Consider the following 25,655-nt stretch of genomic DNA (forward strand, 5'->3'; position numbering starts at 1 on the left):
TCTGTGGACGTAAGTCTACAAAAGGAAATAAACAGACTAGAAAAAGGTACCTACCATGCTTAAAGACTCCAATGAGCAAGGACTTGTCAGCCTCACTGTCCCACCATGTTGTTGGAACCTCCAGCTGATCCACTACTGGGAACCATATGTCAATCTCACTAAAGGTAGAAGACAGCAGAGTCAACACAGCAATGCAGAGAATTAAATAACAATCCTTGGGGAGATTATTATAGGTATCTTCTTTTATCCATTAACTTAAATGCTCACGGATCTGCCTATTTCCTTCCACTGGTATCAAGCATAAGATTAAAGAAGTGACATACTTTCTTAATTATCAGTTATCCCAAAGACAGCACAGAATGAAATAAATAAACCAATCTTTTCTGGTATAAGGCAAGGCATAAAGAAAAATGTACCATAACTTTACCTGGCAATGGCACCCCCTAACACCTTCTCTGCCTGGTCTCCAATAACCTCCTGCCTTAGATAATAGAGCATCCGTACCCGCAATAGCACCCTACAAGTGAGGGAAGAAGAGCCGGGTCAGTAATAACACAGAAACTTTGGGGTGGAAAATGCTTTAGTCTTTGTTAATTTCCATCCTTACTTGTTACACTGATGTTTCAAATGCTTCTTATAACTCTCATCCTGGAACAGGGTATCAGGATTATATTTCCGGATCCAATCTGCCTTATGGATATCAAAAGTGCTTTGTGATTTTACTTTTTTCCCCTTGCGTCCACGTGGCACAGGGATAGACAGACCTGGGAAAGGGGAGACATTAAAGACTTGGATTGAGAAAAACCCTTGGACCTGAAAAGGATTAGGTGATCTATAGAAAGATAAACAGTAAAGAGTTGATAATTACCTGAATGATTCTGCAATTCTTTTGTCTTGCCATTTTCAGCAGGGCTAATCAAGTCCCAAATGAAGCCTTTGATATTTTCATCCCCACGATAATGTAGAAGACAGTAAACAAGGATGGCCCGGCAAATTGTCTCCACATCTCGTTCAGTCATACGTCGCTTGAAGCGTCCATGAGACAAGATATCTCGCCACCGTCCCCAACTAGAAAAACAGAAAATTGTGTCAATATTTTCCTGGGGACTTCCAAAAGATGGGAGAGAAAAAGATCTGGGGAAAACATCTTAACAGAATAAAGTTTTTCCCATTATCCCCTCTTTGGTCAGAGCTTCCAATCTGAAAGGCAAACCGAGTGTCTAGCAGGATTAAAATCCACTACCTCTAATGGCAAGACGGGTTCTTACCCATATACCAAGAGGTGCTTTTCCACCCGAAAACAGTCAGTGCGCCCATAGGTATGATGACGGTCGTGTCGGCGAGAGCGTGGCCGCTCATCATCTTCACTTTCCAAATCAGAGAATTCCACTAGGTCATCATCTTTCAGGGTGCTGAAGTGCCGGGTCTGTTTTCGTACTCTAGGTGTGTCAATCACCAAGTTATTCTATACAGAGAACAGAAGCAGAAGAGTAACTCTGTTCAAGATAGGATTGTGGGAAAGGAATTAAGACAATTATGGATTGAAATAGCCTAGGATATAACATCTGTAGATACTCAAAAAGAGATTTTTTTTTAGGACATGCAAAATAATCTATAGGGACTCAGGAAGCAAAAGTAAGTGGTAGATATCTAAGTAGTTTTCTGGGGTGTCATATGCAGAAAGTTTTTACAATGGCTCTTATATACAATACACCATCATAAACGAAGGCCAGCATCAAAGAATCGGAGCAGCTACAAAGGCTCCTGAAACACTGCTTCCGTAAAGAAAAGGAAGCTTACCTTGCTGTTCAGTAGATCCATGTCCAGGTCAGCCTTTTTGGCCCACTTTTGCCAAAAGTTGGGGTCATCCAAAGAAATATCAGTTCTATTTTCAGAAGCAACAAAGCTTGCCTAGTGAGGAAGGAACAAAGTTGACCACAACACTTTTTTGAGCAAGTGAAACCAGTAACTATATTTAAAAAATATATTGAAATTCCTGTCTCTACCTCTGCTTCTCTAGCATTTGGCACAGACAGAACATACCTTGGCAAAGGTAGAACCCTTTCCTTCAGACTCAATGGTGATGGTTGTGGTTCGTCTTAACAAGATCTGGTCAATGTCTTCTTCACAAAACTTGGAGCCCTCATCATCTTCTTCCATTATGGCTGCATATGCTCCTTTTCTTAAGAGATCTTCAATCTCTTTCTTGGAGAACTGCTGGATCTGCAAAACCCAACAGTAAGATGAAAAAACTACTAAGAGCATTACCTAACCATATCATAATAATTTATTACATTTTAAGAAATAAGAATTGAGAAATCAAACATGGTGGTCAGATTCCTGTGCAAAAATAGCTTTGCCTCCCTCTATTGCTATGACCTGCTACAAATGTATCCACAGACTAAGAGGACTCACTCCAGTAATGTTGCCATCCCGACCACTCATGGACTGAAGCACAGCTTTATCCAATCCCAACTTAAGGCTGGCCTTATCAAACATCTCTCTCTCATAAGAATTACGAGTGATGAGACGGTACACCTTCACAGCTTTGCTCTGCCCAATTCGATGACATCGTGCCTGCGCCTGGTTAAAAAGAAATGGAAAGAAAGGGCAAAGATAACATAAAATTGGGGTGGGAAGAATTCAAAATACCAATTCACATCTATAATGCAGCCATGAGGTCAACTCAAAACCAAAAGTCAATTTCAAGATGAAATGACTGCCCCACCAAACACAACAGGAGTCAGCAAGCTATAGTTTACCCAGCCACCTGTTTCTGTTAATAAAGTTTTACTGAAACGCAAACCCACCCATTCATTTCCATGTTGTCTATGGCTGCTTTTGTGCTACAAGAGCAGAGCTAACTAGTTACAACAGAGACCATATGGTCTGCAAAGCCCAAAACATTTACTGACAGTTTGCTGATGGAGACTGCCACCTTTAAACCAAATAAACAATGCCATACTCTTTGAAAGAAAGTCTTTCTACGAGATCTTGATCCTGTTGAAAAACCTCTTATATTAGGTGGTTCGTCCCTAAGACAATGATTTCCTCTACCTGCAGGTCATTTTGTGGATTCCAGTCTGAATCAAAGATGATGCAGGTATCAGCAGCTGTGAGATTAATACCAAGTCCACCAGCCCGGGTGCATAGCAAAAAGACAAAACGGTCTGAGTCAGGCTTGCTGAAGCGGTCAATAGCTGCCTGTCGAAGGTTACCTCTGACTCTCCCATCAATACGCTCATATAGGTACCTGTGCGACAATCACAGAAAAAAATTTAATTGGTAAGCAGAAAAAAGAGACCAAAAAAGCAGATTAGGATCAATATCAGTATCTCTGTATCTCTAGTTGATCCAAACCTTATCAGAGAGTTGAGAGTAGGAATCTTAAATACTTCTTTTATCCCAGTCCTAGCCGACTTTATTAAACCCAGACCCTCCTACTCTTTGCAGCTTTACGAAGCTACACTAAACACAAGGCAAGGTATGACTCTTTTCTCACCTCCTCTGAATTAGATAATCCTCTAGGATATCTAGACAGCGTACCATCTGGGAGAAGATCAGAACCTTATGGCCACCAGCTTTAAGTTTTGGAAGCAACTTGTCAATAAGAACCAATTTGCCAGCTGAACGAACCATGGCCTGCAAGTGGAAGTCATGAGGTATAATATGGCAAGCTTCTCGAAATTCTGTCAGGATTTTTTCTTCTGCACCTGCCAAAAGAAAAATCAAACTTGATGGTGAGATCCAGAGAAACATGCTAAGGCTGTAGTTTACTTAATTGAGATAAGGAAGCCAAGAAAAGTCATCTGACTTGAGATAAACATTTTTCTCACAGAGAATTTCAGCACCCAAAACATCCTAAATAATCTTCGACTGTGTCATACAAAATACTACAAATCAATCAGGACTTAAGATTGTAATTGGGTAAAATATACATAAATATGTGGACTAGAACTAGGACAGTACATGATAACAACTATTACCATCCCACTGGCACCCAAATCAGAAACTGCAAAATGGAGTACCAGTGAGGACATTTCTCCAAAGGACAGAAAGACTTGAGTTCTTGTTCATGAAATTCTAAACAGCAAATTGCATATAATTTAAGATTATGCAGGATGAAGGGGGAAGAACTAGCGAAAGACATTTCACATAAGAGTTGCTTTAAAAGAACCCCTCTCCCTCCCCAACTTAGGCTGAGTCAGTCAACGTATCCACAGTTCCTGAGGAGTATCGTTAGAAAGGAAACACAGGCGACAGAGGAATGCAGTATTCTCCAGGAGCTCTCTCACCATTGATGAGATATGGGTGGTTGCAGCATTTGCGCAACTCCATCATTGTATTGAGCAGATTAGGCATGTTAGTGTGACCTGCCCCTTTGGAAAGGAAGGAGAAATTCTTCTCCAAAATAGCCCGGTAGTATTTCTTCTGGATGTTGGTCAGCTCTACTTCAATAATAGTTTCCTGTTTGGGTGCCAGGTTTTTTTCAACATCCTCTTTGAGTCTTCTCAGCATCATTGGCTTGAGAATGGCCTGTAGCTTTTGAACCTGTGCCCAATACAGAGAGAAAAGAAATAAAAACTATGAGGACAAATATGCTTACGTTACTTGGAAACATGAAAAAAACATGAGTTTTCCACTATGAGAAATGCAGATTTTGCACAATGCCACAAATGATGCAGGCACGAGGTTGTAAGTTCAAAAAGGCCCTCACAGCCTATGACAGTACATGCGTGCCTACTACACACTTTACCTTTTTTGTCCAGATACATTTCCTACCTGTTCCTCTGTCTTGAGATCCCCAAAGTCCTTGAGGAACTCTGATTCTGAAGGAAACTGTGAAGGTTCCAAGAAATGAAGCAAGCTAAACAGTTCCTCCACGGTATTTTGCAATGGTGTTCCTGTGAGTAACACTTTGTGTTCCTAGAAATGGAGGAAACAAAAAAATGATAAAACTCAAAAACATAAAGGACATCTGGGGTTTTCTATCAAGTATATAACTTAAGCGTTAATTTCTTTATCTGTATAATTATGGGAATGGACCAGATTACTATCTTAACTTTTCTTTCACTCTTGCTCCCTCTTTTGATAAACATAAAACATTAAAAAAAAAAAAAAAACACCTTGATATTTAACAAGAATTAACTTAAACATGATTATGAGCAAACAAAGATATATTCAAAATATTTATTTTTTCAATTACATATGCCTTTCCACGCTCAAATCCCCACAGATAACCTAATATGTCCCCCTCTAGGGAATGTACCTGTGCTGGATTAAATATGGCCATTAATTCTTTGTAGTTCCTCCTATCAAGGTTCACCCCTTGAATCTGGGCTTGCCTTGTGGCTTGCTCTGACAAAGAGAATGTAGCAGAAGTGATATTGTGTGAGTTTCAGAGCCTATAACTCAAAGGCCTTGCAACTTCTGCCTTTGCCCTCTCTGGACACTGCCCTGACTCTACCATGTAAAGAAGCAACGTCTGGCCTACTGAAGGATAACAGGTCATATGGAAGATGACCCAAGAGCCCACCAATTGCCAGCTGCAGCCACATTACTGACTACAGGCAAGATCACCAAAGTAATGGTCTAGCCGAACACAGCCCAAGTTGCTGGGCTAGAAAATCATAAAAAATAATAGTTGTTAGCCACTAACGTTTAGGGTATTTGTTACGCAGTACGAGGTAACTAATACAGTATCCCACCTCTCCACCTGGTTAAAAACCACTAACATACAATTACCTTCCAATTCTAAAATATACAGGACTCTTACAAGACTTTCAGGTGTCCACTCCCATAGGTCATACCCACCACCCAATACCAGGATTGGGATTCTTTTTTCTTCTCTGGTAATTAAAGTTATATTAATTCCACAGAGAATTAGGGTTATTTTAATTTCAGGTGTTTTTGCCCATGAGTCAATGTGAAGAACTCACCAAGTCCATGTGCTTGAGGCTATCAAGCAGCTTGCAGTTACGGTTCTTTAGCCGATGGGCCTCATCAATGATGACACAACGCCATTCAATCTCACGAAGCTCAGGACAGTCTGACAAAATCATCTCGAAAGTGGTGATCAGGGCATCAAACTTGTATGCACCTGGGATGAGGCGCCCCTAAGCACGAAGGCAATAAAGTTAAGAAAAGGCCTACCATGAACCTAAACAGGGACCTCTTTTGAATTACACATTCTCTTTTCTATATTCAGGCAGGCTCAACAGGAAATACAAACTGCACCACCACCCACCTCTGCTGCTGTTTATCTTCATGATAAATAATGCCAAATCACTGAATGTAAGATACAATGTCTCTTCAACACATTCAGTTTCTTGAGAAAATGACAGACCTCATTGAATGAAGCTGGACATTTTTGACTCTGCTGTATGCCTAGCTCATGTATCTCAAAACCTAGATCTTTTGATAGTTAACAGTGAAATCCACAAAGGTCAGGCACCGTTGAAACATACAAGACAAAACTGAAAGTGAAATAGGTAATATCTGTTACTATCTAAAAATGGACAGGAGAATCAGTTTAAGAAAATAGCAGCAAAATACGACTAAGAAAGGATGAATAGCTCAAATTTTTATTTTAAAATTTATATAGAAACAGGAATTGATCTTGATGAAAATTTTAGTAGACTTAAGAAAAAGAAAGGAAATGGCCTAAGTTCACCACCTCCATTCTCTCCTAAATAAAAGTTATCAATACTGGTAAAATTCTATTTAAAATCTAAGTATTCATAAATGAAGCCAGAACTCCCACTGGATCAAAATGTTCACTGGTTAAAAAGAGCAAAAGTGAAAAAAATTCCTCATGTAATCTAGACAAAATGCCATAAATCACGTAAGAAAACCTCATTAAAAGTCTCTTATTCATAGAAAAGCCTCTAAAATACCAGCTACCTTGGCCTACTCTCTCCAAACCATTACATTCCCATGATATGCAACTCACCCGTGAATCTTTGCAGTACATTTCATATTGCTGAATCATCTGACGGCTAGCCAGACTGCCATGGTATACAATAGTGTTCATTTCTGTCCATGTATTGAATTCTCGCTCCCAGTTAGTAATTGTGGACAGTGGGGCAATGACCAGGAAGGGTCCGTGAATGCCCACATTATATACCTCCTGCAAAAAGGCAATGGACTGGATAGTTTTGCCCAATCCCATCTCATCAGCCAGGATGCAGTTTTGCCTGAAGATTCACCATGGAAAAAGAAAAGCATGTTAAAAGATACCATCTTTTTAAAAGTATATAACAAAAGAGTAAAAAGAAACTGTTTCAACAGAAAATAAGTAAAAATCATCCCAGACCAAGCCTACATTTCATGGGCCCACTCTTTTCTATACCTGTTATACCAATTAAAGAGCAGCCAGTTGACCCCTTCCAATTGATATTCCCGTAACTGGTTTCTGTTTTTATACTCATGTGACAGCTCTAACTTCTTCCAGGCACTTGCCTGTGGACGATTCTACAAAAGAGAAAATTTCAATTAGTGGGGTGAAGATATTAACAAAACTAGGCAAATGTCCCAGGCAGTTCTAGTACCTAAAATCAATTCAAAAACGTGAATTAAAAGCATCTTAAATATATTCAAGTTCATGAGTTCATAACGTAAGTTTAAAAAACTAAAAAAAAAAAAAAAAAAAAAAAAGGAAAACGAAAAGAGAAAAAAATCCATTGATCACTTCTGAAGGATGCTAGAGAACTACCCTGTTATTCTGAAAACTGGAAAATAAAAAAAATAAAGCATTTATCCTCCTTTCTTATACAATCTGTACCTCAGAGTGACCAAATAGTAGGTGAGTCGTATTTTATAGAAAATTCTGGCTAATAAATGAAGATGTGATACAATTAAAGTATCATCATTCTGAAATCCTTAAAGAACAGTCTGAGGCAGGGGCGCTTGGGTGGCTCAGTCAGTTTAAGTGTCCGAATTCAGCTCAGGTCATGATCACGTGGCTTGTGAGTTTGAGCCCCACTTCAGGCTCTGTGCTGACAGCTCAGACTCTGGAGCCTGCTTCAGATTTTGTGTCTCCCTCTCTCTGCCCCTCCCCCACTCACACTCCATCTCTCAAAAAAAATAAACATTAAAAAAAACAAAAAAACAAAAAAACAAAAAAAAAAAAAAACAGACCAAGGCAATGATCATAAATGGCTAATAATATCACAAAAGACAACCTGATAGAACCATCTATTAAGTAGATCTGGTCATCTCCCTTCCCCACCTGATCAAGCCTCTAGAATAGTAGTTTGTAATGAAACTGTCTACAATGATAATATTTTATATCTGCCACTAGCCACCTGTGACTACTGAAAGTTTGCAATGTAGCTAGTGGTTACTATGTTAGCACAGCGCTAAAAAGTTCCAGTGGACAGCACTGGTCTGTATCTAACCATTTATGTAAAATATAAGGGCCAGAGAACATATTAGAAGGTACCGAGGGAAATGCAACTGGCAAACTTCAGACCATGGAAACCCTAGAGAACAAACCACCTGATTTCTTCAAGAGAAACTGCAAAGATGGGAAAGGAGAGACAGGAGGAACTATAATTAAGAGAGATCTGAGACACATTAACTGACAGTAATATATAGACCTTTATTCTGAGTCCAATTCAAACAATTTAACATTAGAAGACAATCAGGGAAATTCATATAATGATTGGTTATTTGATGATATTGAGAAATGGTTAAATTTTCTTAGGTGTAAAAATGGTATTATTTATCCTTTAGACATAAACACCAAAATATTTATGGATGAAATAAAAGAATCTGGGATTTTCTTTAAAATAAATTGGGGGGGGGGGGGGCGCCTGGGTGGTGCAGTCGGTTAAGCGTCCGACTTCAGCCAGGTCACGATCTCGCGGTCCGTGAGTTCGAGCCCCGCGTCGGGCTCTGGGCTGATGGCTCAGAGCCTGGAGCCTGTTTCCAATTCTGTGTCTCCCTCTCTCTCTGCCCCTCCCCCGTTCATGCTCTGTCTCTCTCTGTCCCAAAAATAAATAAACGTTGAAAAAAAAAATTTTTTTTTAAATAAAATAAATTGGGAAACAGGAAAATGAGTAGATAGAGAAATACATGAAAAATCAGTTATCATTAATTGTTAAAAGTTGGGTGATGGGTACATTGTAACATTTCTTCACAATGTACATTGTAACATTTCTTTAACTTTTGTATGTTTGAAAGTGTCCATGATAAAAAGCTAAACAACAACATAAACTTCTATAAATAAAAAATTACATCATTACCTATGTGGGCTTTACACTCTAAATGCAAATATACTTACCACTCTTTTGAGTTCTGGGTGCCTTGATTGGATCCGTTTAAATTCTCGAATCTTTCCCTCATCAACATCCTCTTTCAGCTCCCACGTACTATCCTCGTAGGGCAGAGAGCACCATTTCACCAGGTAGTAAATTACAGGCTAGGAGAGAAGAAGCTAAAGGCTTAATGAACTGATTCTGTGTTCCGTGCTGTGATCAAAGGATAAGAATTTGACTATCGAGTCAGATCACAAGGTGTTAATACTAAAAAGTACTAGAAAAAAAAAAGATGCATGTACTATTCATGGCTTTGATGATTTTTGCAGCAATTTATCAGAATCTATTCTAAAAGGCAAAGTTCTACCAGTAGTTTCTAGAACACTAAGCACTGAAATATTATGCTCATCAACCAAGCAAATGTCAAATATATACATATATATATATATGTATACATATATATATATTTTTTCCTCCCCTGTATTATGTTGACTTAGGTTGAAATTAAAAGATAGACCTCTGGCTCCATACTAGTGTCCTGGGACCAAATTTAATACAGTGGAAGAGTGGAAGCCAAGCTACTTTTCTAAGCGAGGAACATATTAAACCTGTAAGAGAAAAGCAGGGCTGAAATCACTGGGCTTCGGAGCTTCTGTAGCTCTGAGTGCAGACGCTACGTCAAAGAGTAGTCATATGGTGGTAAAGAGATTCCCTTGTGAGCTAGGAGAGAACTAGAAGAGCTATCACTGAGGACAGATAAGAAGAGAGAAGAGGAAGGGCAAATGCTGAAGTTCCACCTACAGTACTGTGCTCTATGTAGGTGTTCTACTGCAAGGGATGGGCAGTGACCTATGGTAAAATGGCTCCTCTTCTCACTACTCAAGATAATCTTTGCACTGACTGCATTTCCATTTCTGGCTTATATGAAACAAGAATTAGATTGGGCCTAGTGCTGGGACGCCTGGGTGGCTCAGTCGGTTAAGCATCCAAGTTCAGCTCAGGTCATGATCTGGTACATGAGTTTGAGCCCTACATCGGGTTCTGCACTGTTGGCGGAGAGCTTGCATGGGATTCCCTCCCTCCCTCTCTCTCAACAAAAACCAAAACAAACAAAAAGTTTTATATTGGGCCTAGTATAATCAACAGTAATCTCTATGATCAATTCACAGAATACCCCTCAAAACAGCAAGAAGTTTGAAGATTATATCTAAGTACCTCAACAGAGTCACAGATCATGGGATCCCCAGAATTAATTTAGTTGCTCCTTTTCTTTATTATAGTGACTCAGGTCACCTTCTACATAAAGCCATTTGTCCAGGTCACACATTTCCAGAATCATAATTTACTGTTCCAAATACTTTATTATTTATAATACTTATTTCCACTATTAGGTAATATACACAGGATGACAAAGTAAACTTATTTTGGGGATGGAGGGAAATGGGTATATAGGATGATATCCAATACTGGCAGCAAAAGTTTTACCAGGGAACTAAAACATTTTCTTCTGTCTTGCCATTTCCAACACAGTCCAAAGGGACCAAAGACCAATTACTTCTGGAAGAGTTAAGTATGTTGATAGAGAGCACAAGATTTTCAAGGCTAAGAAGACTGAGATCCTGAAAATGATGAGAAGAATTTAATAGCAGCTAACCTGTCCTAATAGTTGGGTTGGTTTCCCACTCACCTCCCACAAATGAACAACAAACAGTAACTCCCACCCCTACCCCCAAAAGCAGACTATGTTATCTGAGGATGCCTATTAGGATATGAAGACATAGTGAACTGTAATAGGTCTTGGACGTCTAAGGTTCTGAGTGACTCTAAAGGCTTATACAATAAACTTGGAATTTTACAGAGGGAAGACTTTAATTTTTAGGTCCTGTAAAGGTGGTGTATGGAAACATGTCACTTAACTTGTGAGTGGGCCCAGCTCACCACCTGGCACTGGCATTTTAACAAGGTTCTGTGGTTCTGTACTTGTCACTAGGTAAGCAGTAACTGTCAGACGTGATAAAAACTTTATGAAATATGGCCGTACAAAGCAAACCAACAACTGCTACTTAAAGTGAAAAGAAAGCACTAAGTTCTAAGGGAATGGTTGTTCACAGTCTAAGTAAGTTTCAAAAAAATTAAGAGAGGATGTTCAATTCACTGGTGGCTTAGATCTTTACAATTCTTCCTTGGAAAATGAAAAAAGCAATTTATGAATCTGTATTAGCAAGTGTTTTAGCATGTGTAAAATCTGCTAACAGAGCTTTAGTGCTCTGATTCCCAATGAAGCTATGCTTGAGAATCCCTTGGAGAACCAACTTAAAAATACAGATCTCTGGGTCCCACCCTAGACCTACTGAATCTGAATCTGTGGGAAGGGAATCCCACATTCTGTTTAAAAGTATAGATTCAGGGGCACCTGGTTGAGTGTCCAACTTTGGCTCAGGTCATGATCTCATGGTTCATAGGCTGGAGCCCCACACTGGGTTCTCTGTCAGTGTGGAGCCTGCTTCAGATCCTCTGTTCCCCTCTCTCTCTGCCCCTCTCCTGCGGCTCTCTCTCTCTCAAAAGTAAACATTAAAAAAAAAGTACAGATTCAAATCAGTTTTAATGATAAATCAAAACACATTAATTGATGGTAAGTTCACCAAATAAGTAATTCTCTGGGGCGTCTGGGTGACTCCGTTAAGTGTCTGACTCTTGATTTGGGCTCAGGTCATGATCTCGCGGTTTTGTAATATTGAGCCCCATGTTAAGCCCTCGCAGCTGGCTCATGGGACAAAGATCCCTGTGTGGGGCTCTGTGCTCCCAGAATGGAGCCTGCTTGGGATTCTCTCCCTCTCCCTTTCTTTCTGCTCTTCCCCTGCTCACACACACCCACTCTCTCAAAATAAATAAATAAACATTTTAAAAAATCAGTAATTCTCTGGGGCAACTGGGTGGCTCAGCTGGTTAAGCGTCTGACTTCTGCTCAGGTCATGATCTCACATTTTGTGAGTTTGAGTCCTGCATTGGGCTCTGTGCTGACAGCTCAGAGCCTGGAGCCTGCTTCGAATTCTGTGTCTCCCTCTCTCTCTCTCTGCTCTTCCCCCGCTCATGCTCTCTCTCTCCTTCAAAAATAAATAAAAACATTAAAAATTTTTAAAAACTTAGTAATTCTCAACAACATGAAGAAAGCTAAGAGTCTGTACAGGTATTTTTACATTTATAACTACGAAGATTTGTGAAGTATCTCTACTGCTCTCCCCTTCTCTCACCCTCAACTGAATGTCAGGGGTCTCCCATATAAAATCTGAGAGAAAATGAGATCAAGGTGAATGAGTACTTGTTCATACAGCTCTTGGTACTTATAAATATAGCTCTCAAATGTTTGATTTTATGGAAAGCTTTCCTTTTAGCCTCTCTCCTACTCCCTTAATTTTCCCAATTTCATTCTAAAGAGCCCTCAGAAAAACTCAAAAATACCTCTTTGTCCCAGGGATTTTTTTAGCCATATCTGAAAAATAAAAGATGGGCAAGCAGACCAGCAGAAATCTAAGACCTTTCATGTTCTTCCATGCCCCAACTTACCTCCCCGTTGTCTTTGTCAATGCTGTGAGACTCATCCAATATCCTATCCACCTCTACATAGTCAGGATTGAAGGGCTCTTCATCCTAAAGGAGTTATCAAACAAACAGTAAGACCAAAATATCATTGTCCAATAGACCCAACCTTCCACCCCACCTTTACTTTGATGATCCTATTTCAAAAAAATCTTTTTTTTTTTTAAAGAAGTCTTCAGAAGGGAGATCCCAAATTTCACAGTATCAAATTCTAAAAACTTACCTGAGCCTGCACCTATCCTCTCACCTATTACCAGAGCAAGTCTCCTAAGAGCAGCCATTCTCTCCATATGTGGTCTGGATTCCATCCCTTCTCACCTTCTTAATCCCTCTCTACTGGATCATTCCCACAAACACATGGATATTCTCTATTAAGCCACATCTTAAAAAGACCTCCTTACTCTTCATCTGCCTATAATGATTTTTCTGTTCTGCTTCATAGCCAAATTTTCCCAACTGGTTTAAACACAAGGTATCTCCATGTCATCACCTTCCCTGCCCATCCATTCCACTCTTCCATCCACTTTCCTCACACAACTAAACTACTTACTTTTGTCAAGGTCATTAATGATCTCCAAATTGCCAAATATAATGAAATAGTTTTGTCCCCAGTTCGCTTTACCTCTGAAAAGCATTCCACAATTCCTAATTCTCTCCATTAAGCACTCCCTTCCCTGGGATTTGCTGAGACACCATAGTCTCATCATCATCAGTAGCACCCCCCATCTGCCCTTTATTTTGGTTCTGGTTTTTGTTTTGGCCAATTTTCAATCACTTTGGTTCTTTTTCTTCTAAGTCACTGGCATCCGACTCTGGATGGTATATGAAAATATATAACCCACGGCTCCAAAGATCTCAAAGAAACTTTAAGGAAAAAAACTCTTCTTTCTTCAGACACTTGTTGCCAGTGCTTCTTGTGACATATCTTTTCCTAATCTTTCTCCTGTAACTCTGGCATACAATTCCTTCTCCTTCACCTAGACCTTGAAATTTGGGAGAATTCTCTAAAAACAAACAAATAAGGGGCGCCTGGGTGGCTCAGTCAGTTGGGTGACTGACTACAGCTCAGGTCATGATCTCGTGGTCTGAGTTCGAACCCCACATCAGCCTCTGTGTTGACAGCTCACAGCTTGGAGTCTGCTTCCAATTCTGTGTCTCCCTCTCTCTCTGCCCCTTCCCTGCTTGCTCTCTGTCTCTCTCTCTCAAAAATAATAAACATTAAAAAAAATTTTTTTAAAACAAATAAGTAAATTTTGGGGAATTCTTTAAGCATTGGTTCTGAGCTCACACCCATTCTATTAGAGAAGGAACTTTCTATAAGAAAATACAGAACTATGTACAGAAATCCTCCCTGCCCCTGAGGGAACTTTAATCATCATTAAGGTTTTAATAACTATTTATATGCTGATAAACTCAAAATTTTAATTGCAGCCTAAAAAAATTCAGATCTGAATATCTTTCTGCTTAACTACAGATGTGTTAAGGAATTTTAAGGTTAACATAATCTAAACTAATTGATTTCTCCCAAATTGGCTGCTTCTAAAATCTTCCATAATTCAATAAATGATCCCACCTCAACCCATTTGCTCAGACCACAAACCTGCCATCACACCAGGCCCTGTCAATTCTAATCTATCCATTTTCTCCACGTGAAACCACACTATTCCAAGCTGTGATACTTCCTATCTAGAAAACTTCAACTGTTTCCATACTGTTTACTGTACTCTCTTCAATCCATTCTCCAAAGTTGTAAGTGATTGTGTAAAAGTGAACACTGGGGGGCAGCTGGGTGGCTCAGTCGGTTAAGCGTCCGACTTTGGCTCAGGTCACGATCTCCTGGTTCGTGAGTTCAAGCCCCACATCAGGCTCTATGCTGACAACTCAGAGCTTGGAGCCTGCTTTGGATTCTGTGTTTCCCTCTCTCTCTCTGTCCCTTCCCTGCTTGTGTTCTCTCTCAAAAACAAATAAAAGTGAACATTGCATTATGTCTTTGACCTGCTTTAAATGATTTAATCATTTTCATTTGTAAACAAAACTAAAACCAAACTGCTTAGAAGATCTGTAAGCACCTGCTTGCCTAAATTTCTGATTTCATTTTGGGCCATTCTCTTTTGTTCATCAACTCCACTGTCCTTTTAGTTCCTCAGCTTGTCTCAGGGCTTTCACATATGCTGTTTCCCATGCCAGCAATACTATTTACATGGGTTCATGTCCTTGCTCCTATTCACAACTGAATTCTCAGAGAAGTCTTCCCTAATTATCCAAAGTAGGCGTTTTCCCACCCGTTACGTCTACTTGTGCTCTTTTTTGGCACTTATCATGATTTGAATTATTTTTTACTCTCTCCCTCTCCCAATTAGACAGTGAGGTGGATGAGAACACAAACCATGTCTGGTTTGTTCTCCATAGAGACTGGCACATAATAAATGACGAATAAATGAATGACTGATTTGGTTAAATAGCCTACCTACATATGGAGATTTAATTGGCATATGAGTTCATAGAGTTGGTTCAACAATCACAAATTGTACATTAATACCAGCTGGAATGGGATTACAATTTCATTGTACATTTCACAAATTAGGCATTAAAAGAACAAAGATGAAGAACACCTGGGTGGCTCAGTTAGTTAAGTGTCTGACTCTTGATTTTGGGTCAGGTCATGATCTCAAGGTTTGTGAGTTTGAGCCCTGCCTCGGGCTTTGCACTGACAGTGCGGAGCTTGCATAGGATTCTCTGTCACTCTCTCTGCCCCTCCCCTGCTCCCTCTCACTCTCAAAATAAAAAAATAAACATAAAAAAAGAAAAAGACAAAAAACACAACCCAATTATTTTCATATAAAAAGAAATTATAAAACCTAAATGGTCCTACTTGCCGTCTCTAGGTGATGTGAGAAATAACTCTTTTACTGGCAAACCTGGTAGTATAAAATTAGCTTTATCAGATGTATTCAGGCAGAACTTTTTCTGCTGAAACTCTGCATTATTCCTTCCCTCAACCTTTCCTACTGGACCCTTTCCCCTTTAGCTCTAAGAAGCTGTGAAAAGGAATTGGTCTTCTCAAGGCACTTAGTACCGTATGTATAATAAAGATGAAAAATTGCAGTTTGGCAATGGGATGTGTACACAAAGCTTTCAAAGGAAAGTGGAGAGTTAAAATATGGCTCAAGAGACCCTTATGAATGCTCCAGTGTTTAACCAGTAGTAAGAATGGCTATGGGAAATTAGAGCTCCTTTATCACGATTTCTTGATATACTGGATTAGAAATTATAGAAAATAAGTGTTCTCTCTTAACGACATGTTTGCTTATGCCTACAGATACCATCGGCTGCCACAGACTGACATTAGGAGTGCCTCAAATAGACTGTAGGTCAGTTTATCACCCATCTTGAAAATACTCCATGGATACTGAACAAGTCAAAATTAAAATATTCTAGTAACTTACAAAGACTGTATTTAGACCTGGTAAACAAAGCATGGGGCTATAAAGTAAGGAAGGTTCAATGATCAAAATTAAGACTTCATACCCACGTACACAAAGCAACTATAAACCTTGAAGAATCAGTCAAGACTGCTGACTCCAGTAATTTATGCTTCTATGAAATAAATGATAGGTAATACCTATTCCTAATTACCTCATGGAAGAAGTGTCTCATCTGAGCCATTTTGGTTTTGAAGCGCTTTAGTTTTTGATGGATTCTCTTATCCTTCTCTAGTTGGGAGATGGTAGCCCATTCACAGTGCAGATAGGAGCTGAAGGGGATGGAAACAGCCAGTCATGGTGTGAGAAAGGAGAGGTGGTTGGCTAGGTTTGGGGATTAGCCAGAAGCAGGCACAATGAGTACAACATGTTTAAGTGGGAGATAGTCTCTTAGGTTAGTGCTTCTTAAACTTGATTTTGCACACAAATACCTGGTCTGGGGCAGGCTTGAAAGTACACATTTCTAACAAGCACCCAAATGAGGCTAATTCTTTTGGTCCATGGACCATAGTCTGAGCAGCAGGGTCTTAGTGTCAGACTAAGGTATAGAGGATCACAAAAGATTTTATCAGGAATCACCTTTATCCTACCTTCCTGCCAGGAATAGTAAGATTCATGACAATTCCTGAATTTCTCTCTGAATAGACATTTTCCTCAATGAAAACAATTTAGGCTAGGAGACTACAAAAAGGGGACATATTCCCACCCAGGAAAGACTATACAGGAGAACTTTTTACAACCCTGTGGAGATTAGGGTGAAAAGCTTTTTGCACGGATCACATACTAGTTCTTGTACTTGACAAAGAATTCTTCTGCTTCAGTATATTGTCCAGAAGGAAGCTGAGAAGAAAAACATTATAGTTATTAATACTTTATTTGTCAAAGAAATAACCCTTAAATTCCACTACTTCTAGTAGAGCTTCATACCAATGCCCTAAGTATATTACTGACTGAGGGATTAAAGAACTAATCTGGTACTTCAATATAAGAGGTCCCATAGTTGGAAAAAATAAGCCTTCATCCATTTTAAACAGGTAAGCAAAAGAGGAGGCAAGAAAACAGTTCTTATTTTCTAGCTAATTTACCTCCACCATATTTCATAATTACACTGCAGTAATTTATCCTGACATCCAAAGGTGCTCATTAAATAAAGTCTGTGAATGTAGCATTATGAGCTGACATTAAAGGTTAAGGCCTCACCTCCTTCTTCACAACCCGCATGGAAAGCACTTTGTCTACTATGGCTGCATCTTCTTCACTGGGATTCTCCTGTAGCAAAAGATGCAGTCAGTCAAGAGAGACTCTGAGGAGCAGGACAACCTCTCATATTGCTTAAGTTCTCAGCTTACCACAAAGAACTGCATGGAAGGCAAAGTCTCGCCATCTGGTTCCTGCACTGGTTCAGGGAGGATAGGCTCAGTTTTTATTGGACCAGTTACATCCACTTCTTCTTCTTCTTCATCATCTGTGATCTTTATATCCAGATCCTCTGTGTATTTTTTTCGCTTAACTTGGCGGTTTGAGCGTCTCTTCTGTAGAGGCAAGAATGGTTAAAATAACTGTATAGATCTCTCAAAGAGAAAACCTTGAAAAACTATTTGCCTTTAGTCATATACTTAGACTTTACTCTAAAATCCCTATGAAAAATCAAACCAAAAGATAAAGAGCTTATTTACCAACTTATGTGATGTCAAATCACGTAATTTATTTTATGTACCAAATTCCTATTCATTTGCTGAATTTTTTTTTTTTTTTTAACATTTATTTATTTTTGAGAGACAGAGAGAGACAGAGCATGAGCAGGGGAAGGGCAGAGACAGAGGGAGACACAGAATCTGGAAGCAGGCTTCAGGCTCCGAGCTGTCACCACCGAGCGAGTTGTGGGGCTCAAACTCACGAATCACGAGATCATGACCTAGGCCGAAGTCAGGCGCTTAACTGACCAAGCCACCAGGCGCCCCTGAATTTTTTTTTTTAAATCAAAGAACAAGAATCCACCTGAAAGTAACCTGGGTACTACTGGCAAGAAGCTCTAATAAACTGCAACAGGACTCAACCTGCAAGGTTCAATGTACTTTCCACAAGGAGCAAACCTGAAGTGCAAAGGTGCAAGAATGTTTTGTTTCTAGTTTTTGTTTCTTTTCATTCTAGGTTTTTTTGTTTTAATAAATAGAATCATACCATGTGATGATTATAGTATTGTTCTGCCACTTTTCTGTTAATAATATTTCTTAAAGATGTTTTCTGTATCGATACATTTAGATTTACCTTACTCTTTCAAGTGGCTGAGCAAAACATTTTTTAAGTAATACTTTATAGCTCATGATAAAAAACTGGGAAGGATGGAGAGATAAAATTATTATTTTTCAATCATGACTATATCCCTGAAAAACCCAGAAGAATTAAATGAATTATCAGATGTCGAACTACTGATATTGAGCAAACTTCCCTGGGATAACACCAATTTTAAAAAATCAGTATCATTCTTATATAGACTGAGCCATAAAATATATAAAAGAAAAGATGCTATATATGAAAACAAAAAGATTATTTATCTAAACAATTAAATTTAGTAAGAAATATATAAAATCTATATGTAAAAAAACTTTAAAACACTCCCAGAGGACTTAAAAAAAGACTTGAATAAATAGTAAAATACATTGTTCTGGAATAAGAAGAATCAATTCTAATTACATAAATTGGACAAAATAAAACTTCTTAATTAGATAAGCTGATCCCAAAATTCAAAGAAAGAAAAAGACATCTAAGAATAACCAGAAAAAATTAAAAAAGTGTGCTTGGCCTTACCAGATTTTAAGGACAATATAGAGCTATACTAATTAACAAAGGTTGGTACCTCTCCAAGACAAACAGGTCAATGAAATAATGTCCAAATATAGACTAAAATACTTTTGTGGATTTAGAACATAATAAAAATAGCACCTCTAATGGGTGAGGAAAAAGTAGATTATTCTATAAATGGGAATGGAAACAAATGGCCATCCATCTAGAGGGTGAAACTAAATTACATAAAAATAAAAGATTTAGGGGCGCCTGGGTGGCTTGGTCGGTTAAGCGTCTGACTTCAGCTCAGGTCATGATCTCACGGTTCGTGAGTTCAAGCCCCGCGTCAGGCTCTGTGCTGACAGCTCAGAGCCTGGAGCCTGTTTCAGATTCTGTGTCTTCCTCTCTCTCTGCCCCTCCCCTGCTCATGCTCTGTCTCTCTCTGTCTCAAAAATAAATAAACGTTAAAAAAAAATTTTTTTTTTAATAAAAAAAAAAATAAAAGATTTAAAAGATCTTAAAAATCTTATAAAGAAAAAATATAACATTTCTTTTTCTCTTTAAGTTCAAGCTTCCTCCCCCACCCCCGCCACATGGGACTTGAACTCATGACCCTGAGATCAAGACCTGAGCTGAGATCAAGAGTTGGATGATGAAATGACAGAACCACCCAGGCACCCCAGAAAAGACGTAACATTTCTGAAAGAAAATGAAGAAGAATTTTTTAATAATCCTGTAGTAGGGAAGGTATTTCTAATAAATTGATCAATTTGACCTTGCAAAATTTAAGATATTTATATAATATCGTAACAAAGCTGAGACAAATAATGAATTGAGGAGGAAAACATCACATGATACATATCCTAAGCAGAGTTCTTTTGAATAACTAAGAAAAGATCCATAACACAACAGAAAGATAGGCAAATAACATGGATACAGTGGAAAAAAAAGGTCTTAAATGTAAAAAGATGCTCACACTCATAATAATAAAACAATTACAACTGAAAAATAAACGGAGATACTTTTTTTTTTTTTTCACCTAACAGACTGGCAAAAATCAGAAAGTCTGATCAAATATTGAAAGAGGAACTCGGTGAGAATGCACATGGACATAACCTCTATAAAAGAAAATCTGAAACTACCTTTTGGTCCAGCAATTCCACTCCAAAGGTATTAGCCTACAAATAAATCTGAACATGTATACAAATCTTTGTAGCATTATTTGTGGTAGTAGAAGAGCAGAGAAAACCTAAATGCTCATCAATAGGGGACTGGTTAAACAAATTACAGTACAGTCAAACTGGAATGCTACACAACTATTTACTGTTTTTAAGGTTTTTTCTTTCTTCTTTTTTTTTTTTTTTTTTTTGAGGGTGGGAGGGGAGGGGCAGAGAGAGGAGGAGAGAGAAAATCCCAAGCAGGCTCAGCACTCACTATAGGGCTCGAACTCACAAACCGTGAGATCATGATCTGAGCCAAAATCCAAAATCGACGGAGCCACCTAGACGCCACTGTTATAGAACTATTTAAAAAGAGTGGGCTCAGTTGGTTAAGTGTCTGACTCTTGATTTCAGCTTAGGTCATGATCTTGAAGTTCCTGGGATCAAGCCCCGCACTGGGCTCTGCGCCAACAGCGTACAGCCTGCTTGGGATTCTCTCTTCCTCTCTCTCTCTCTCTGCCCCTCCCCCATGCACAAGCACACACACACTCTCTTTCTCTCCAGATAAAATGTTTAAAAATCTCCCCTGCTCACACAATCGTGCATGCATATGTGCACATTTTCTCTCTCTCTCAAAATAAATAAATACGTTTTAAAATAAAAAAAAAGAAAAAAAGAAAAGAAAAAGAAAAAGAAAAAGGAAAAGAAAAAGGAAAAGAATGGGGTAGGGGCGCCTGGGTGGCTCAGTCAGTTGAGTGTCCTACTCTTGATTTCAGGTCAGGTCATGATCCCAGGGTTGTGGGATCAAGTCCCATGTTGGGCTTTGCACTGAGCATGGAGCCTGCTTAAGATTCTCTCTCTCCCTCTGCCCCTCCCCACTCTCACACTGCACCCACTCTCTGTTTTAGAGAAAAAAAGAAAAAAAAATGGGGTAGTTGACAATACCAAATACTGAAGATGTGGAACTGGAACTCCCATTAGTGGTGAAAATGTAAAATGACACAATCACTTTAGAAGTTGGTAGACGTCTGGGGCGCCTGGGTGGCTCTGTCAGTTAAGGGTCTGACTTCAGCTCAGGTCATGATCTCATGGTTCATAGGTTCGAGCTCTATAGTGCTGAGCCTGCTTGGGATTTTCTCTCTCCTGTGTCGGGCTCTGTGCTGACAGCTTGCTCTGAGCCTGGAGCCTGCTTTGGATTCTGTCTCCTTCTCTCTCTGCCCCTCCCCCACTCACACTCTCTCTGCCTCTCAAAAATAAATGTAAAATAAAATAATACTAAAAAAAGTTGACAGATTCTTACAAAGTTATACGTTTATATGTATAACTACCCTCTGGTCTATCAATGCTATTCCTTAGATTTAGCTATGAAAAATGAAAACCTGTGTCCACAAAGTACGACTAAGACTGTTCACTGCAGCCTTATTCACAACAGGTCCAAACAGGAAACAACCCAAATGCCCATCAATAGAAGAATGGATAAACATTATGCTGAAAGAATGGAATCATACTATGTCATTCTGTTTACATGAAGTTCAAGAATAGGTTAAGTTTAATCTATGGTAAAGAGAAATCAGAACAACGGTTGCCTATGGGAAGAGGGTAGCCTAACTGAAGTGAGTACAAGAGAATTTTTGGGGTGGTGGAACACAGGACTTCATTAAATTACCTCTCTACTCTGGTGTACATTTCAAATTTTCATAATACAAAGAAGGTGGGCTAGATTGATCTTTCCTGATGAAGAATAATCTCCAAGATATATTGTTGGAGAAAATAAGGACTGTATAGAAAAGTACATATAAATACAATATTCCCTATTAGTGGAAGTAATGTTCATGAAAGTAAAGAATATTTCTGGAAGGATACACAAAATATTGGTAACAGAGGTTACCTCTGGGGAAGAGAAGTGGGGGACTGTGAGGCTGGGGACTAGACTGGGAGATATTCATAGTGTCTACTTCTGTGCCCTACTGTAATTTTTCTCACATATATATTTTTTTAACCTAAAAAACAAAATGGCAAATGGTCATGAGGTTTATAAGTTCCAAAGTACAAAAATGAGAGCACGGTAATCATGACCCACCTACTCTTCAACATTCTCCTAAAAATATTTGTGCAACCTTCCAGGAAAAAAAAATGGATGTATAAACATGTATTATTTGTATACACACACATACACACACACACATACTCTTTAAATGTTATTAAAGAGAGAGTATATATATTATTCTACACCTAGATTTTTTTTTCATTTAATATGGAGAGTTTTCCACAATAAGCACACCTACTCTACTTCATTGTTTTTATTTTATTTTTAAATATTTATTTCATCTTAAGAGAGAGAAGCCAAGTGCACGCACAAGCAGTGGAGGGGCAGAAAGAGAAGGAGAGAGAGAATCCCAAACAGGCTCTATGCTCAGCACGGAGCCCGACACAGGGCTCAATCTAACAATCCTGGGATCATGACCTGAGCTGAAATGAAGAGTCAGATGCTTAACTGACTGAACCACCCATGTGCCCCTTTATTTTTTTAATGCTTTATTTTATCTTTCTTTCTTTTTAGCAATCTCTACATCCAAAGTGGGTCTTGAACTCAAGACCCCAAGATAAAGAGTCACATGCTCTAGTGACTGAGCCAGCCAGTCGCCCCTCTATTTCATTGTTTTTAATTGCCAGGTAGTATTCCTTTTTTTTTTTTTTTTTTTTTGAGAGAGAGAGACAGGACAGCCTGAGTGAGGGAGGGGCAGAGAATCCCAAGCAGGTTCCATGTGGGCAGTGCACAGCGTGGGCTCAACAGGGGGCTCAATATCATGAAATTGCGAGATGATGACCTGAGCCAAAACCAAGAGTCGGATGCTCAACTGACTGAGCCACCCAGGCTCCCTGCCATGTAGTGTTCTAGTGCATGGATTTTCAGAATTTTATTAACTATTTCTCCACCACAAACAGTGAATTTTTGGACATTTCTGCTATTGCAAATATTGCTATGATACACATACATCATTACATACTTTTGAGTTTCCTAGATGCAGAATCACGGAGTCAAAAGGCATTGACATTTCAAATTGTTACATACTGAAACACTGACTCACCAAAAAGATTGTTTCAACACTCCCATCAGCTGCTTGCTGTTCCTTAAGTCCACTGCCAACACTGGCATTACCATTTATAATGGGCTGAATTATATCCCCCAAAATTCTTATGTTGAAAACCTAATCCCTAGTACACCTCAGAATGTGACTGTATTTGGAGACAAGAGTTTTAGAGAAGTAAGTTAAAATGAGACTGACAGGGTGGGCCCTAATTCAACTCAACTGACATCCGTAGAAGAGGAAATTTGGACACATGGAAAGACACCAGGGATTTATGCACTAAGAAAAGACAAGGTAAGAACACAGTGAGAAAGTAGCCATCTACAAGCCAAGGAAAGAGGTCTTAAAAGGTAACCAAACTTGCCGACCCCTTGATCTTGGACTTCTAAGCCTTCAGAATCGTGAGAGGATAAATTTCTACTGTTTAAGCCACACAGTCTGTGGTATGTTATCATGGCAACCCTAGCAAACTAATCCACCACCTTTAAAGTTTTGTATTTCTTGTATCACAACGATTTGCCTTTACTTTTTTAATTTAGCCCTTTATTTAACATACACATACATAACTCTTTCTATGCTCTCTTACCATGAGCTAAGCACTGTTGTCTGTCCTTCATAAATGCTTACATTTAATACTCCTAATAACTCTACTTGGTAGGCATTATTACTTGCATTTTAGAAATAAGGAAATTGGGGCACCAAGAGGTTAAATAAACTTGCCTGAAGTGACAATATTAGTAGAGTTAAGATGAGAATCGAGGAATTCTTGCTCCAGAGTTTATGCTCTTAGCCACTACATTATTTGTAGAATTATTTGTTATACACGTATAATTTTTATATAGTCAAAGAAACGTTCCATTTATGAATTATGAATTTTAATGCCCCCTTACAAAGATCTACTTTACTTGATAATTATTTTAAAAATCCATCCATGTTTTATAGAAAGTTCATGATTTCAAGTTTTGCTTTTGGACCTTTGATTAAACTAGTATTTGTTTGAGGAATGACACAAGAAATCCAGTTTTTTTTTTCCCTAAATTTTTTCCAGTTGTTCTAACATAATTTAATATTTTTTTCTTTCCACTGATTTAAAATGGCATTTAAATTCATATACTAAATTCTCATAACCATTTGAATCTATTTCTAGACTCTATTCTCTTTATTTTAAATGTTTATTTATTTATTTTGGAGAGAGAGAGAGAGAGAGAGAGAGAGAGACAGAGAGAGTGCACGAGCAAGGAGCAGAGAGAGAATCAGAAGCACGCTCAGTGCTGAGAGTGCAGAGCCTGATGCAGGGCTCGAATTCAACAACCACTGAGATCATCACCTGAGCCGAAGCAGGAAAGCTTAACCAACTGAGCCACCCAGGTGCCCCTCTATTATCTTTATTAATGTTATTTCTTCTCTGATTCCAAACTCTTAGTAATTATTATATCATAATATGCTCTAATGTCTGTTAAAGCTAATTTTTGCCTCAATTTTCTTTTCAATAATTTCTTGGCTATTCTCACATGTTAATTTCCCCAGAAAAACCCAGGTATCAGTTAGCCAATGTACTGAACGTGTATCAGGAAAGAAGGTACGCATTTATAAATATTAACAGCTAGAGAAGCACTTAAGGTTCGTTTAGTCCAAACCTTCATTTACTAAGGAAAAATTCAGACACAGACATAGAAGCTAAGTAAATCTGCCAGGCCCACAGTGCTACTTAGAAGAACCATGGGTCTCCCAAATCTTAATACCAGGTTCTTTGTATGGTTGGAAACTAGAGCCAAAGGTGGTACCGTAAAGCAACAATGAGAGACAGAGGACTAAATTTAGTCCAGCTTCTGGTCCAGCTTCTTTTATTTTCTTTCAATGTTTCTCATCTTCAAAAGGTAGGAAAAAACACTGTGCCTAAGCACCCAGTTCAGAGAGTCAGAACCCTGAAGTGTAGAAAAGGTAAGGCAAATAGATAGATGGACAGTTCTAAGAGAAACCAAAGTACTGACAGAGCCATAACAACAACCATGCACATTATTTCATACTTGCTTAGTTTTTGCAACACTAGAATTTTGGAAATGAGTATTGTTATTTGTATAGTAATTGCTTTTTAGCTAAAAAAAACTCAACATTTAAAAGAGATGACCATGATCAGGCCCCACCTCTTTTACCTTTTAGGCCTACCTCTCTTATAGAAAAATTCTTAAAATGTACATAGGCTCATAGTCTCTCGTATCTATTCCTGGTTTGTCTGCCAGAATTAAACATGATTTATCTACTAAGTTCATTTGGGATCCTTTT

General features: G+C 38.7%; 1 protein-coding gene across 11 annotated transcripts in view; it reads right to left on the reverse strand.

The window, feature by feature from the left end:
- Window positions 1-25,655, reverse strand: part of CHD8 (chromodomain helicase DNA binding protein 8) — a 61,637-nt gene that overhangs the window by 11,818 nt on the left and 24,164 nt on the right. For 6 of the 11 annotated variants that reach the window (XM_045450303.1, XM_045450300.1, XM_045450308.1 and 3 more), the window contains exons 6-26: window positions 17,689-17,871; window positions 17,540-17,608; window positions 17,124-17,179; window positions 16,494-16,611; window positions 12,825-12,908; window positions 9,287-9,424; window positions 7,352-7,473; window positions 6,953-7,196; window positions 5,940-6,116; window positions 4,783-4,926; window positions 4,296-4,551; window positions 3,503-3,713; window positions 3,058-3,253; window positions 2,416-2,583; window positions 2,044-2,223; window positions 1,801-1,911; window positions 1,269-1,465; window positions 869-1,068; window positions 608-764; window positions 428-517; window positions 55-158 (exon numbers count right to left, since the gene is read on the reverse strand). In XM_045450303.1, coding sequence (XP_045306259.1) covers window positions 55-158; window positions 428-517; window positions 608-764; window positions 869-1,068; window positions 1,269-1,465; window positions 1,801-1,911; window positions 2,044-2,223; window positions 2,416-2,583; window positions 3,058-3,253; window positions 3,503-3,713; window positions 4,296-4,551; window positions 4,783-4,926; window positions 5,940-6,116; window positions 6,953-7,196; window positions 7,352-7,473; window positions 9,287-9,424; window positions 12,825-12,908; window positions 16,494-16,611; window positions 17,124-17,179; window positions 17,540-17,608; window positions 17,689-17,871 — 3,205 coding nt within the window. Of the gene's footprint in view, window positions 1-54; window positions 159-427; window positions 518-607; window positions 789-868; window positions 1,069-1,268; window positions 1,466-1,800; window positions 1,912-2,043; window positions 2,224-2,415; window positions 2,584-3,057; window positions 3,254-3,502; window positions 3,714-4,295; window positions 4,552-4,782; window positions 4,927-5,939; window positions 6,117-6,952; window positions 7,197-7,351; window positions 7,474-9,286; window positions 9,425-12,824; window positions 12,909-16,493; window positions 16,612-17,123; window positions 17,180-17,539; window positions 17,609-17,688; window positions 17,872-25,655 lie in introns of all 11 variants that reach the window. The other 5 variants (XM_045450302.1, XM_045450298.1, XM_045450305.1 and 2 more) reach the window with 1 other exon arrangement.

The sequence above is a fragment of the Leopardus geoffroyi genome, chromosome B3 (assembly GCF_018350155.1).
Source record: "Leopardus geoffroyi isolate Oge1 chromosome B3, O.geoffroyi_Oge1_pat1.0, whole genome shotgun sequence".
NCBI lineage: Eukaryota > Metazoa > Chordata > Mammalia > Carnivora > Felidae > Leopardus > Leopardus geoffroyi.